Source organism: Bos grunniens, chromosome 20 (genome assembly GCF_055505025.1).
Source record: "Bos grunniens cultivar Pamir isolate PY7600 chromosome 20, Bosgru_T2T1.0, whole genome shotgun sequence".
Classification (NCBI taxonomy): Eukaryota; Metazoa; Chordata; class Mammalia; order Artiodactyla; family Bovidae; genus Bos; species Bos grunniens.
In genome coordinates this window covers 62,633,720-62,647,133 of record NC_141184.1, presented here as the reverse complement: position 1 = coordinate 62,647,133, position 13,414 = coordinate 62,633,720, and the positions used below count along the sequence as shown (strand labels likewise).

General features: G+C 41.7%; 1 protein-coding gene across 5 annotated transcripts in view; it reads left to right on the top strand.

Moving 5' to 3' along the window:
- Window positions 1-13,414, top strand: part of MRPS27 (mitochondrial ribosomal protein S27) — a 101,269-nt gene that overhangs the window by 3,649 nt on the left and 84,206 nt on the right. For 3 of the 5 annotated variants that reach the window (XM_086361064.1, XM_086361062.1, XM_086361059.1), the window contains exon 2: window positions 7,293-7,370. The exons of the other annotated variants lie outside the window; for them this stretch is intronic. In XM_086361064.1, coding sequence (XP_086217190.1) covers window positions 7,336-7,370 — 35 coding nt within the window. In that variant the 5' untranslated portion in view covers window positions 7,293-7,335. The remainder of the gene's footprint in view (window positions 1-7,292; window positions 7,371-13,414) is intronic. 5 annotated transcript variants of the gene reach the window in all.

Below are 13,414 nucleotides of genomic sequence, written 5' to 3'. Positions count from 1 at the left end.
CCATATTCTGGAGACCACCTTCATTCCTTGGCTGATGGCCCCTTACTCAAACGTCTTCAAAGTGAGCAGTGGCAAGTCGGGTCCTTCTCATATCACTCTGCCTTTCATGTACCACACTAACAAAGTGTCTCCCTCTTCTACTTTTTAAGGACCTGTGATTACTTTGAATCCACCTGGGGACTTCTTGGCCATCTAGTGGTTAAGACTCTGTGCTTTCAGTGCAGGGGGCACAGGTTCAATCCCTGGTTGGGGAACTAAGATCCCACATGCCCCGAGGTATGGCTAAAAAAACAAAAACATTGAGTCCACCTGTGTAACCCTGGACAGTCTCCTCACTTTAAGATCAGCTGATGTGCTGATCTTAATTCCATGTTGTTGTTGTTTAGTTACGAAGTCATGTCCAACTCTTTTGCGACCCCATGGACTGCAACCCACCAGGCTCCTCTGTCTGTGGAATTTCCCAAGCAAGAATACTGGAAAGAGCTTGCTTTTTCCTTCTCCAGGGCATCTTCCTGATCTGGGGATTTAATTCTCTCATCTGCTGCATTGCAGGCGGATTCTTTACTGCTGAGCCACCTGAGAAGCAATCTTAATTCCATCTGTCACCTTAATCCCCCTTTGCCATGTACCCTAACATTCACAGGTTCTGGGGATTAGGACATGGACATTTTTGGGGGAGACATTCTGCCTACAACACTGGATAACTCATTACTGTGTTTGCCATTGGTTTCTATTAGGAAAATTTTCCACTTGCCAAGTTTAAATTCTTTATCCTTATACCCATTTCCTTTCATTCTATCCTCAATGGAGATAGAAAATGGTGTGTGCTTAGTCGCTTAGACAAGAATACTGGAGTGGGTTGCCATACCCTCCTCCAGGGCATCTTCCCAATCCAGGGATCAAACCCAGGTCTCCCACATTGCAGGTGGATTCTTTACCATCTGAGCTACCAGGGATGGTAAGCAAACAGTTAAAGTTCATATATTTGAAAGTTAGTGGGCTTATCTTTTGTAAATTTACTAGTTCTAATTTATTTTGTTTTCAGTCACGTGATCCCCTTGAAAAACCACACAAGACATTCTGGGACTCCTGTCTTTCCCCACCATCATCTCCCTGCTTTATGTCTCCCAGTACCAAAATCATGAACATAATTCTAGATAACTGTTTTTTCCCACTTTAGAATAAGGAGGACTGATGTCTTACACTAGAATAAAACATATGTTAGGAGAAGAAATGGAGAATAAGTAAGAAAATGTAATAACAAGCAGAGAATATATAAGTCATTGGTGTCCTGGAATATATAGCTTAACAGTCCCCTCCTTGGGCTTTCTTTAGCCTCTCTTCTTTTCACAGCTATTGTAAGACCTCCTCAGACAACCATTTTGCCTTTTTGCATTTCTTTTTCTTGGGGATGTTCTTGATCACTGCCTCCTGTACAATGTCATGAACCTCTATCCATAGTTATTCAGGTACTCTGTCTGACAGATCTAATCCCTTGAATCTATTTGTAAAATACGTAAAATCGTAAGGGATTTGATTCAGGTCATACCTGAATGGTCTAGTGGTCTTTCCCTACTTTCTTCAGTTTAAATCTGTTAAACTTCAATTTAATGCCTTACAAATAGCTGTGAAAAGAAGAGAAGCGAAAGGCAAAGGAGAAAGAAAGATATACCCATTTGAATGCAGAATTCCAAAGAATAGCAAGGAGAGATAAGAAAGTCTTCCTCAGTGATCAATGCAAAGAAATAGAGGACAACAATACAATGGGAAAGACTAGAGATCTCTTCAAGAAAATTAGAGATACCTTGGTATCTCTAAGATACCAAGGGTATCTTCATGCAGAGATGGGCACAATAAAGGACAGAAATGGTATGGACCTAACAGAAGCAGAAGATATTAAGAAGAGGTGGCAAGAATACACAGAACTACACAAAAAAGATCTTCACAACACAGATAATCATGATGGTGTGATTACTCACCTAGAGCCAGACATCCAGGAATGTGAAGTCAAGTGGGCCTTAGGAAGCATCACTACGAACAAAGCTAGTGGAGGTGATGGAATTCCAATTGAGCTATTTCAAATCCTAAAAGATGATGCTGTGAAAGTGCTGCACTCAATATGCCAGCAAATCTGGAACACTCAGCAGTGGCCACAGGACTGGAAAAGGTCAGTTTTCATTCCAATCCCAAAGAAAGGCAATGTCAAAGAATATTCAAACGACCACACAATTAACTCATCTCACAAGCTAGCAAAGTAATGCTCAAAATTCTCCAAGCCAGGCTTCAGCAATACGTGAACCGTGAACTTCCAAATGTTCAAACCAGATTTGGAAAAGGCAGAGGAACCAGAGATCAAATTGCCAACATCCGTTGGACCATTGAAAAAAACAAGAGAGTTCCAGAAAAACATCTGCTTTATTGACTATGCCAAAGCCTTTGACTGTGTGGATCACAGGAAACTGTGGAAAATTCTTAAAGAGATGGGAATACAAGACCACCTTACCTGCCTCCTGAGAAATCTGTATGCAGGTCAAGAACCAACAGTTAGAACCGGACATGGAACAACAGACTGGTTCCAAATCAGGAAAAGAGTACGTCAAGGCTGTATATTGTCACCCTTCTTATTTAACTTCTATGCAGAGCACATCATGAGAAACGCTGGGCTGGATGAAGCACGAGCTGGAATCAAGATTGCCTGGAGAAATATCAATAACCTCTGATATGCAGATATCACCACCCTTATGGCAGAAAGCAAAGAAGAACTAAAGAGCCTCTTGATGAAAGTGAAAGAGGAGAGTGAAGTTGGCTTAAAACTGAACATTAAAAAAACTAAGATCATGGCATCCGGTCCCATCACTTCATGGCAAATAGATGGGGAAACAGTGAGAGACTATTTTTTTGGGCTCCAGAATCACTGCAGATGGTGACTGCAGCCGTGAAATTAAAAGACACTTGCTCCTCGGAAGAAAAGTTATGGCTAACATAGCATATTCAAAAGCAGAGACATTGCTTTGCCAACAAAGGTCTGTCTAGTCAAAGCTATGGTTTTTCCAGTAGTCATGTATGGGTGTGAGAGTTGGACTGTAAAGAAAGCTTAGCACAGAAGAATTGATGCTTTGGAACTGTGGTGTTGGAGAGGACTCTTGAGAGTCCCTTGGACTGCAAGGAGATCCAACCAGTCCATTCTAAAGGAGATCAGTCCTGAATATTCATTGGAAGGACTGATGTCGAAGCTGAAACTCCCAATACTTTGGCCACCTAATTCGAAGAACTGACTCATTTGAAAAGACCCTGATGCTGGGAAAAATTGAAGGTGGGAGGAGAAGGGAATGACAAAGGATGAGATGGTTGGATGGCATCACTGATTCAATGGACATGAGTTTGAGTCAACTCTGAGAGTTGGTGAAAGACAGGGAAGCCTGGCATGCTGCAGTCTATAGGGTCACAAAGAGTCGGACACGACTTGTGTCGGACACAACTGAGCTGACTGAACTGGGCTTCCTAGGCGGCTGTAGTGGCAAAGAATCCGCCTGCCAATGCAGGAGACATAAGAGACGTGGGTTCGATCCCTGGGTCTGGAAGATCCCTTGGAGGAGGGCATGGCAACCCACTACAGTATTCTTGCCTGGAGAATGCCTTGGACAGAGGAGCTTGGAGGGCTACAGTCCGTAGGGTCACAAAAGAGTCAGACGTGACTGAAGCATCTTAACACGTTCGTCCCCTCCTCAGCTTATGCTCATGGAGAGAAAAGGGCTGTACTTGTTTCCCACAGAAGGGAGTGATCTACCTGGTTTTAGAAATTGAAATTCAATTTGCATAGAAATGCTGTCGTAAATTATGAATGGGTTATCTGAATTGTGTGTTTTGGCTCTGTATCAGATTGTTAGAACATGCAGAGACCTTAAATGTCACCCAGCCAACTCCTTCACTTAAAACTACAGGGTCTGGTCTGCTCACTCCTGACCTGGTGTACAGCTGCACACCTAATGCAATGCATCAGTGCCATTGAATTTTATTCATCCTTCTTGACAGACACAGGAACGTAACTGACAATTTAGAACACCGTTTCTGTGAAAAATGTATTCTAAGTTCCAAGCATCTAGTCATTTATAGTTGCTATTTTTAAAAAATATCTTTTGATTTGGGAGAATGGCATTGAAACATGTATAATATCACATAAGAAACGAATCGCCAGTCCAGGTTTGATGCATGATGCAGGATGCTCGGGGCTGGTGCACTGGGATGACCCAGAGGGATGGTACTGGGAGGGAGGTGGGAGGGGGCTTCAGGAGTGGGAACACGTGTACACCCGTGGCGGATCATGTTGATGTACGGCAAAACCAATACAATATTGTAAAGTAATTAGCCTCTAATTAAAATTAAAAATATATATATATATCTTTATTCCCTTTTGAGGCAATCTTTGGGAGCTTTTAATATTATTGCATCTTTGCTTAAGCTTTAGACCTCAAATTTACACGTATTATTCTAGTAAAGTCTGACTAGACTCCCTGCTGAAGACAAGGGAGGTGCTGGTTTGGGTATAAACACACACAGGTGTGTTTATATTTGTTTTAGTTGGGAAATGGATAGAGAATAACAGTAGCGTCCTAATGGTGTGTGTGATCAGCTCCCATGCCTTCTAGCTGTGTTTGGTTATGGTCTGCTGTGACCTTCAGGGAGCTGTCTGCCATTCATTCCTTTTCAATTTTTTTAAACAGCTTTATTTAGATTTAGTTCACATTCATCTAACGTGGTCAATTTAATGCTTGCTTAGTTTTTTTGTTACATACACAGGGTTGTGCAGCAGCTGTCACCACGATCAATATAGGAGATTTTCATCACCTGAAGAAAAAACCCTGTACTCATTAGCAGTCATACCCCATTTCCCCCAGGTTTTCCTGCTCCTCTACCCTCCAGATCTAGGCAACCAATACACCTCTGTCTCTATAGATTTCCCTATTGCCGACATTGCATATGGATGGAATATTGTAATATGTAATCTTTGGTGACAGGCTTCTTTTTCCTTAGCATAATATTTTCAAGGTTCATCCATGTAGCATGTATCAGTACTTCTTTTTATTGCTGAATAATATTCCTTTCATAAGAATATACCACATTTTGTTTATCCATTCATAAATTGATGGATATTTGCATCTTTCCCTTTGGCTATTATGAATAATGTTGTGTACAATTTTTTGTGTGGATCCGTGATTTCATTTCTCTTAGGTATATATGTAGGAGTGGAATTGTTGGGTTACCTAGTAACTCCATGGTAACATTTTGCAGAACTGCCAAACTTTTCCAGTGTGGCTGCACCATTTCACATTCATACCAGCGGTGTATGAGCCAGATTACATCCTTATCAACAGCTGTTGTCATCTGCCTTTTTGATCATAGCCATCCTAAGTGGATGTGTAGTTGTATTTCAGTATATTTTGCATTTCCTTAATGGGAAATGATATTAAACATCTTTCCATATACTTATTGGCCATATATTTATGTGTGTGCTATTTATATGTGTGTGTATGTTTTAGAAATGTTTGTTCAGATCCTTTGCCCATTCTTCTGTTGAGTTGTCTTTTTAAATTTTAAGTTGTAAGAGTTTTTTTTTCCCCCCTTATTTGTTGTTCAGTCACTCAGTCGTGTCCAGCTGTTTATGACCCCATGGACTGCAGCATGCCAGGCTTACCTGTCCTTCACCATCTCCTGGAGCTTGCTCAAACTCATGTCCATCGAGTCGGTGATGCCATCCAACCATCTCATCCTCTGTCGTCCCCTTCTCCTCCTGCCTTCAATCTTTCCCAGCGGGTCAGTTCTTCACATTAGGTGGCCAAAGTATTGGAGCTTCAGCATCAGTCTTTCCAATGAATATTCAGGACTGATCTCCTTTCGGATTGACTGTTTTGATCTCCTTGCAGTCCAGAGGACTCTCAAGAGTATTCTCTAACACTTCAGTTCAAAAGCGTCAATTCTTCAGTGTTGAGCCTTCTTTATGGTCCAACTCTCACATCCATACATGAGTACTAGACAAACCATAGCCTTGACCAGATGGATCTTTATCAGCAAAGTAATGTCTCTGCTTTTGAATATACTTTCCTTCCAAGGAGCAAGTGTCTTAATTTCATGGCTGCAGTCACCATCTGGAGTGATTTTGGAGCCCAAGAAAATTAAGTCTGTCACTCTTTCCATTGTTTCCCCATCTGTTTGCCATGAAGTGATGGGACAGGATGCCATGATCTTCACTTTTTGAATGTTGAGTTTTAACCAAGTTTTTTCACTCTCCTCTTTTACCTTCATCAAGAAGCTCTTTAGTTCCTTTTCACTTTCTGCCATAAGTGTGATGTCATCTGCATATCTGAGGTTATTGATATCTCCTGGCAGTCTTAATTCCAGCTTGTGCTTCATCCAGTCTGGCATTTTGCATGATGTACTTTGCATAAAAGTTAAATAAGCAGAGTGATAATATACAGCCTTGATGTACTCCTTTCCTTATTTGGAACCAGTCCTTTGTTCCATGTCCGTTTCTAACTGTTGCTTCTTGACCTGCATAGAGGTTTCTGAGGAACCTGAGATTCTGGGTAAAAGTCTCTAATCAGATAAATGATGTGCAGATATTTTCCTCCTGTTCTGAGTTACCCTTTCACTTTGTTGATTGTGTCTTTGAAGGATAATAAGTTTCATTTTCAGTTGTCATTCCTTCTTTCTCATTTCTTCCTTGAGCTCTTGTGTACTGAGCACTGTTGCGTGCCGGTTGTTGAACAGGCATCATCTCGTGGGTCACCCCAGATCTGGCTGGTTAGACTCCTTATTTACCCACTGGGTGCTCGGTACTCTTTGCTGTATGTGAAATAAGGGTAAATGTGCTGATCCAAGTCAGATGGAAATTTTTAGGACTAACTAATGATGATAAACAGTCGTTTAATGAGTTAAGCAACCATTCAGCAAGTATTTTGGGTTCTAAGAAGGAATTTTAAAGCTTATCTAGGCTCTTTGTCAGTGGAAACAAATGGCTCCTAGGTCTAAAGTATTAGGAACAAAATTAGCAGCAGTTTTACTAGTAATGTTAGAAATTTGAACAGGTTTTCTGCATTTTCTTCCTGTGAGAGGTTGAATGCATGTTGTCATGAACTGAATTGTAAACCTGTGCAATATTGGTTACAGTTTCATAGCATATCTTTAAATAGTCTAGTAAATGGAAAATGTGGCAAAGATACCCTTAATAAAAACAGATGTATAAATTGAACATGTATTGAAACCATGCCTGTTGAGGTAATTGTGTTTTTCCTCAGGTAAAAGATACCTACTTTCTGCAGCATATGAGGACAGCCGCAAATGGGAAGCAAGAGAAAAAGAAGATTGTCACCTGGGTAGGTACTCACCATGCTATTATATATGTCGTTTCCAATCACTCGATGTTTGTTACTATATATTCTTGAGATATATGTGAAATGCTTTAATAATAATCCAATCAAATAAGCATATTTTAAGTCTTAAAAAGAATTAGACTATTGTTTCACATGTGGCAGAATTATTTTTTCTTTCTTGTAAATTTCTCTTTCATTTTTGCCTTGACAGTCTCTCTGGATTATGTAAACATTATTTTGTCTTGTTTTCTGTTCATTTGATGCCGGGAGCCGGCAAGAGGCACTCCACTCGTGACAAAGGTCATGAGGAAGGAGGCTTGGCATACGCAAAGGTGGGATCGAGCCTCAGGAGTCCCCCTGGATATTCTTGAGCATCTACCCCCCAAAAAACCAGAGTCTGCCTACTTTATTGCTTTGTGCTCTCACCTCTGACTTTACTAGGGGCTGTCCCCCACCACCATCTCGCTCTCTCTGACCAAGAGTTAACTTACAGCTCCAATTAATAAAGTTCCTGGGCATTAGGAGTGTTTAAATCTAAACCCCTCAGATAGCTCTCTAACTTGCCTGACAAGTTTACCCGGACTCCTACAGCTATGCATACGATTGTTTACAGTCTCCCAGCCTAGAGAGGCACGGGAAGCTTAAGATATTCAAATAGCTTAGAGCCTCTGAGAGAGTTAGAAACTGTCAGAATAAAACTAGTAAAAGATTTCATTGATGAGCCAATGGTTGCTGCCAAGTTTCCACATCCCCTGTACTGTATCCTTGAATGTGTATTAATTAATATAGTTGGTATGTAGAAAAAATAAGTAGTGGTCTTGGTGTTAGCAACTTTAGATCCTTAAGGTAATAAATTCTTTCCTTTGTTGTAAACGCACTGCACCTCTGCCCTGTAGGAATGTAACTTTATCTAACATCTCCGGAGGATGGCGCCAAACCTTAAAATAATTACTCTTAGAGAAAATAAGTCTTACCGTTGACAAACCTTTGTTAAGAGTCATAAAATGTTAATAGGCCTTCTGGCCAGAAGATGATGTAAATCACCCAAACCATTTGTATACGATAAATTTGCAGGAAAGAAACCCTGGTTTTGATAAGGATCAAAGACCGCTGACTTTGCATCCCCTATTATCCTCTATGTGTAACTTAGGGTATAAAAACCCCTGTTGAAAATAAAGCTACGGGCCTTGCTCACCAAAGCTTGGTCTCCCCATGTCATTCTTTCTTTTCAATTTCTGGCCGAAGTTTCCCTCTGGAGCGCGGAGGTCCTCTGCGACCATTTATTTGCCTGGGCTTCTAAGACCCACTCAAGAAGGTGTCTAAGGTGGGGCACCTTCCGCTATTCTAGAGGGCGCCTGCGGCCTCCGTGGTCAGAGCTAACCTGGTGTCACAGGTTATATTGATTTTCCGCTTAAACCAAGCTACTCCGCCTCTTTTCTCCACTGAATTTTCCTACTGAGTTATCCTCATTCTATTACTCTTTATATCTTCGGTGAATATTTAAATAGTCGCCGACGCCGTCTCCCCTTGGAATACCCTGGATCAGCCGGGGCTGGACCTCGGCAATTTTTATCATATAGTTAGTTACCATGCATCCTGACTTTATTTCATCTGCAGAATCAGTCTTTATCATGATGGTTTTCCAAATTCATTAATACTTCCACATTTACTAATTAGTACTCAGTATTTACTGTAAACAGGAGGCCTCCCTTTTCTCCCACTTCTTGCTCTTTCTCTGTTTATTATCAATATAATCTTGTAAATTGCTTTTTTTCTTTTAATGATTCATTACCATCCTTACGATCATTTTGTTAGTCAGATTCTCCTGAACTGTCTCAAATTTGGCTAATAGAATCCCTTTCAAGCTGGCTCCCAGTGTTCCATCTTGTACCTTTCCTGCTGTAACCCTGAAATCAGTTTCAATTAACCCTTAAACAATGGGGGTGAAGGGCACCCGCCCTCAGCACAAAAATCCTCATATAGCTTCTAGGTGGTCCTCCCTATAAGTGGTTTCTTCCAAGCCAAGTTTCCATCTATGGATTCAACCAACTGTGGATCATGCGTGTAATCCTATAGTACACGTTTAGTGAAAGAAATTCATGTGTAAGTGAACCTGCACAGTTCAAACCTGTTTTGTTCAAGGGCCAACTGAATTTCTCCAAAGAGCGCTGGTTCCTTTTACTGGGGAATGGTATTAGAAACCAAGGTCTGTGCACTAGGCGTCCCCTTGCCACTGTGGAATTTTTGCGGCTTTGCCCATTTAGTGGACAGAGCTAGGAAAAATGTGTACACATACACACGTAAACATACGTGTATTCTCGTATATGTATATGAGCTTACACGTACGTATTTTACAAATCATGAGTTCGTTCTGAAACCTGAGTTCATCTCTCTGCAGAGCTCTTCCTTGCCTTCCTGTCATCCGTGTTTGTATCTTCCTTCTATACTGAACATGCTGCCCCCAGCAGGGCCAGTGTTTGTTGTGGCTGTCAGTGTCGGTACTGCCTGTTACCATTTCTGACTTCTACCCAGTGAAAAGTGAAAGTGAAAGGTGCTGAGTCATGTCTGACTCTTTGCGACCCCATGTACTGTACAGTCCATGGAATTCTCCAGTCCAGAATACTGGAGTGCTTAGCTGTTCCCTTCTCCAGGGGATCTTCCCAACCCAGGGATCGAACCCGGGTCTCCCGCATTGCAGGCGGATTCTTTACCGCCGATTCACCAGGGAAGCCCCTTCTACCAGTAATGTCCTACAGTCATTTTGACAGTCAAGAAAGAAAAAATACCACTGTGTATTCTGAAATGTCCTTGAGGGCCTTTTGGTACTCTTTTGGGAACCACTATTCTAATGATGAAAGCAACATGGGCTCAGTTAATTATATTGCAAAGCTTATTCTGATGTGCCATATATGAATTATATGAAAAGTGCTGTGGAAGTACAGAAATGAAGATGAAGAATTGCATAAAAGCTATTATTAACACTTTCCTAGGTATGAAGGGAAAATTAGGAAACAGCCATTATATTTGGTGCTTTGGTATGGATCAGCTCTGTTATTCAGAGACAAACCTAGGAAATATTGTCATAGATTCTTGAGTGAGCAGATGCTCTTTGCCAAAGAATAAGCATAACAGGAGGTAACTGTCTCCTCTCTGTTAAGATTAATGTACTTAGAAAAGCAGTACATACCAGCCACCATTTCCTGAATACTATCCTGCCAATAATCCTTTCTGTACATCCCGGGGCTCTATCAAGTCAGAAGTGATTTTTTCCTCATCCTGTATCTTACAGCACTTTGTACCTTGTGTGATGTGGTCAAGAGTGTGCACTTGAAGTGAAAATGTCTGGGTGTTTTTCCCATCTCTGCCAGCTTTCAGAACCTATGTCTCTTAACTGGGTTCCTGTACCTATCAATTAGGGATGATGATAATGCCTGCTCCAGATCATACTCTGACATATAGTAGCTGCTGCAGAAATATGTGAAAGGAATAATTTGGGGTGTGAGGTGAGATGAGGTTTGGAAACTCAAACTGCTTGGAAAAAAAGAGGCTAAGACAATATTTTCTTCCTACTGTGTAACAATATTATTAAAACTTGCATTCATGTGTGGTATCACTGCACGTTTTCCTTAATTCTTTTTTTTTTTAATTTATTTTTGGCTGTGCTGGGTCTTCCTTGCTGCTTAGGCTTTTCTCTAGTTGCGGGAGCGGGGCGGGGGGCACTCTGGTTGGTGGAGCAGGTGTGCAGGCTTCTCATTGTGATGGCTCTTGCTACAGAGCCTGGGCACTAGGACGCACAGGCTTCAGTGGTCGCGGGTAGGCGGGGCTCCAGGGCTCTATAGCACAGGCTCAGTAGTTGTGGCGCAGGGGCATAGTTGCTCCGCAGCTTGTGGGGTCTTCCCTAATCTGGGATTGAACCCGTGTGTCCTGAACTGGCAGGCGGATTTTTCACCACTGAGCCACCAGGGAAGCTTCCAAATTCTGTATTTGAGCCTTCTGGCTGGGCTGGCAGGCGGATTTTTCACCACTGAGCCACCAGGGAAGCTTCCAAATTCTGTATTTGAGCCTTCTGGCTAGGCTGTGGCCCTGAGAATCAGGCGGTACACCTGGGACTGCATTCCCATGATCGGACAGTAGGTGGCAGTGTGACTCCTCCGGAGACCCCAGAAGCCAGTGGAGCCCGGTGTTCGGGCACTGCCCTTTGGGAAGCGTTTCCTTTTGGACGTGCGTGGAGGGCTGCCTTTGGCATGTGGAGCGCTCTGATTGGGCGCTGTGTTCTGGTGCGGGCTCGCTGATTGGGGGAAGGCGCAGGGGGCGATATGAGGCTTTTACTCCGCGCGTCCCCATTGGAGGGCATGGAGTGGGGTGCAGTGGATCGCGCTGCCGGGAGCGAAGATGTGTGGGTGTGGGGCTTTGGCTTCCCTCATCTTAAGTGATTTTGCTTCCACAAATACTGGCGGAGGAGACCTGGATGCTCTCGAATCACTGTGCAGCTGCGGTGCCTCTGTTCAGTTTCATTAATGGTTTTGTGTTAGAACTTTGAGTGAGGGATGATGGGGATCTGTCCAGTTTCCCTTCTGAGAGTAATTTATTATTGCGGAGGTCTAGATTAAAGCCAGGAGTGCAGTATACGTAATCTGGGGGCAGGCAGGCCATGAGTGCAGGCCGGGTCCTCTGACAAGAGTCGGAAGGCACCTTTTCGTCACTGCAGTCTTTGTGCTGGGCTCTGTGCTAAGCACTTCACAGGCACTCAACAGCAGGCTGAGGCAGCTGCTATTTCCCTTGGAGTTGAGGAAAACGAGACCAGATCCAACATTCACTTAGGGTTATACATTATTCTGGAGAAGAGTAGGCAACCAACTGCAGTAGTCTTGCCTGGAGAAACCCTTGGACAGAGGAGCCTGGCACGTTAAAATCCATAGGATCTTACAGAGTAGGACGTGACTTAAGCGACTTAGTACGCACATATATAGTATTCTTTTGTCTTTCTGCTCAGAAGTAGATTTCTTAGTGATTGCTGTAGTTATTTGCAACTCTGCCTGACTGTCTTCTCTTGCACTGAAGCAGTGGATCTCTTACTTTTAAAAAATATTTTTTGATTGTAGTATACTATATATTGAAAAGTGCACGAATTGTAATGTACAGATTGATGAATTATCACAAAGTGAACAAACTTGTGTAAAAGAACATTCCTACCGCTCCGGAAGCCCTTACTGTGGTTCCCATTCCCCTCTTCAAACCATTATTCTGACTTCTAATGAATGCCATAGGTTATTATTACTTTTTAAACTGTTTTATGATAGAAAATGTAAAACATACAGAGGTAGAGTGAATGGTATAAGCAATCTTCTTTACCCATCACTTTTATTCAACAGTTACTACCGCATGGCTAGTCTTTACTTCATCTATACATCTGCTTATTCCCCCATCCTGATCTTTTGGATGATTTTGAGACAGATCTCAGACAATATATCATTTTACCCATACTTTTTCAGTACATACCTCAAAAAGATATTTCTAATACTGTTGTAACACCTATAGTATTAATAATCATTTAAATATGAAATATCAAGTCAGTGTTCAAGTTTCCTTAATACTGATACATTTTTTAATGATTATGCACATAAGGTCCAGGCAATGCAGCTGGTTATGTTTCTCCCCTTATCTTACCTCTTTTTAAGTCTTTTAATGGAAACATGCCGAGGTAGAGAGAATAGTATATAATGAACCCCCAGGGTCTGTCACCCAGAATCGTGGTTATCAATTCCCTGCCAGTCTTGTTTCATGAAGCCCCTACTACCTCACCAGATTACTTTTTCATAAATTCTTGTTATCTGATCATTTTATACTTATTTTGATATAAAAATAGGTAGGATTTAAAATATACATATATAACTACACTATCACTCATACCATTACTAAAAATTAGTAATTCCTTAACATTATTAAATATTTGCTCAATTTCACATTTCCTCAGATGTCTTATACACTTCTTTTTAATTTATAGTTTGTTGAAATGGATTTCAGATAAGGTCCATACATTGCAATAT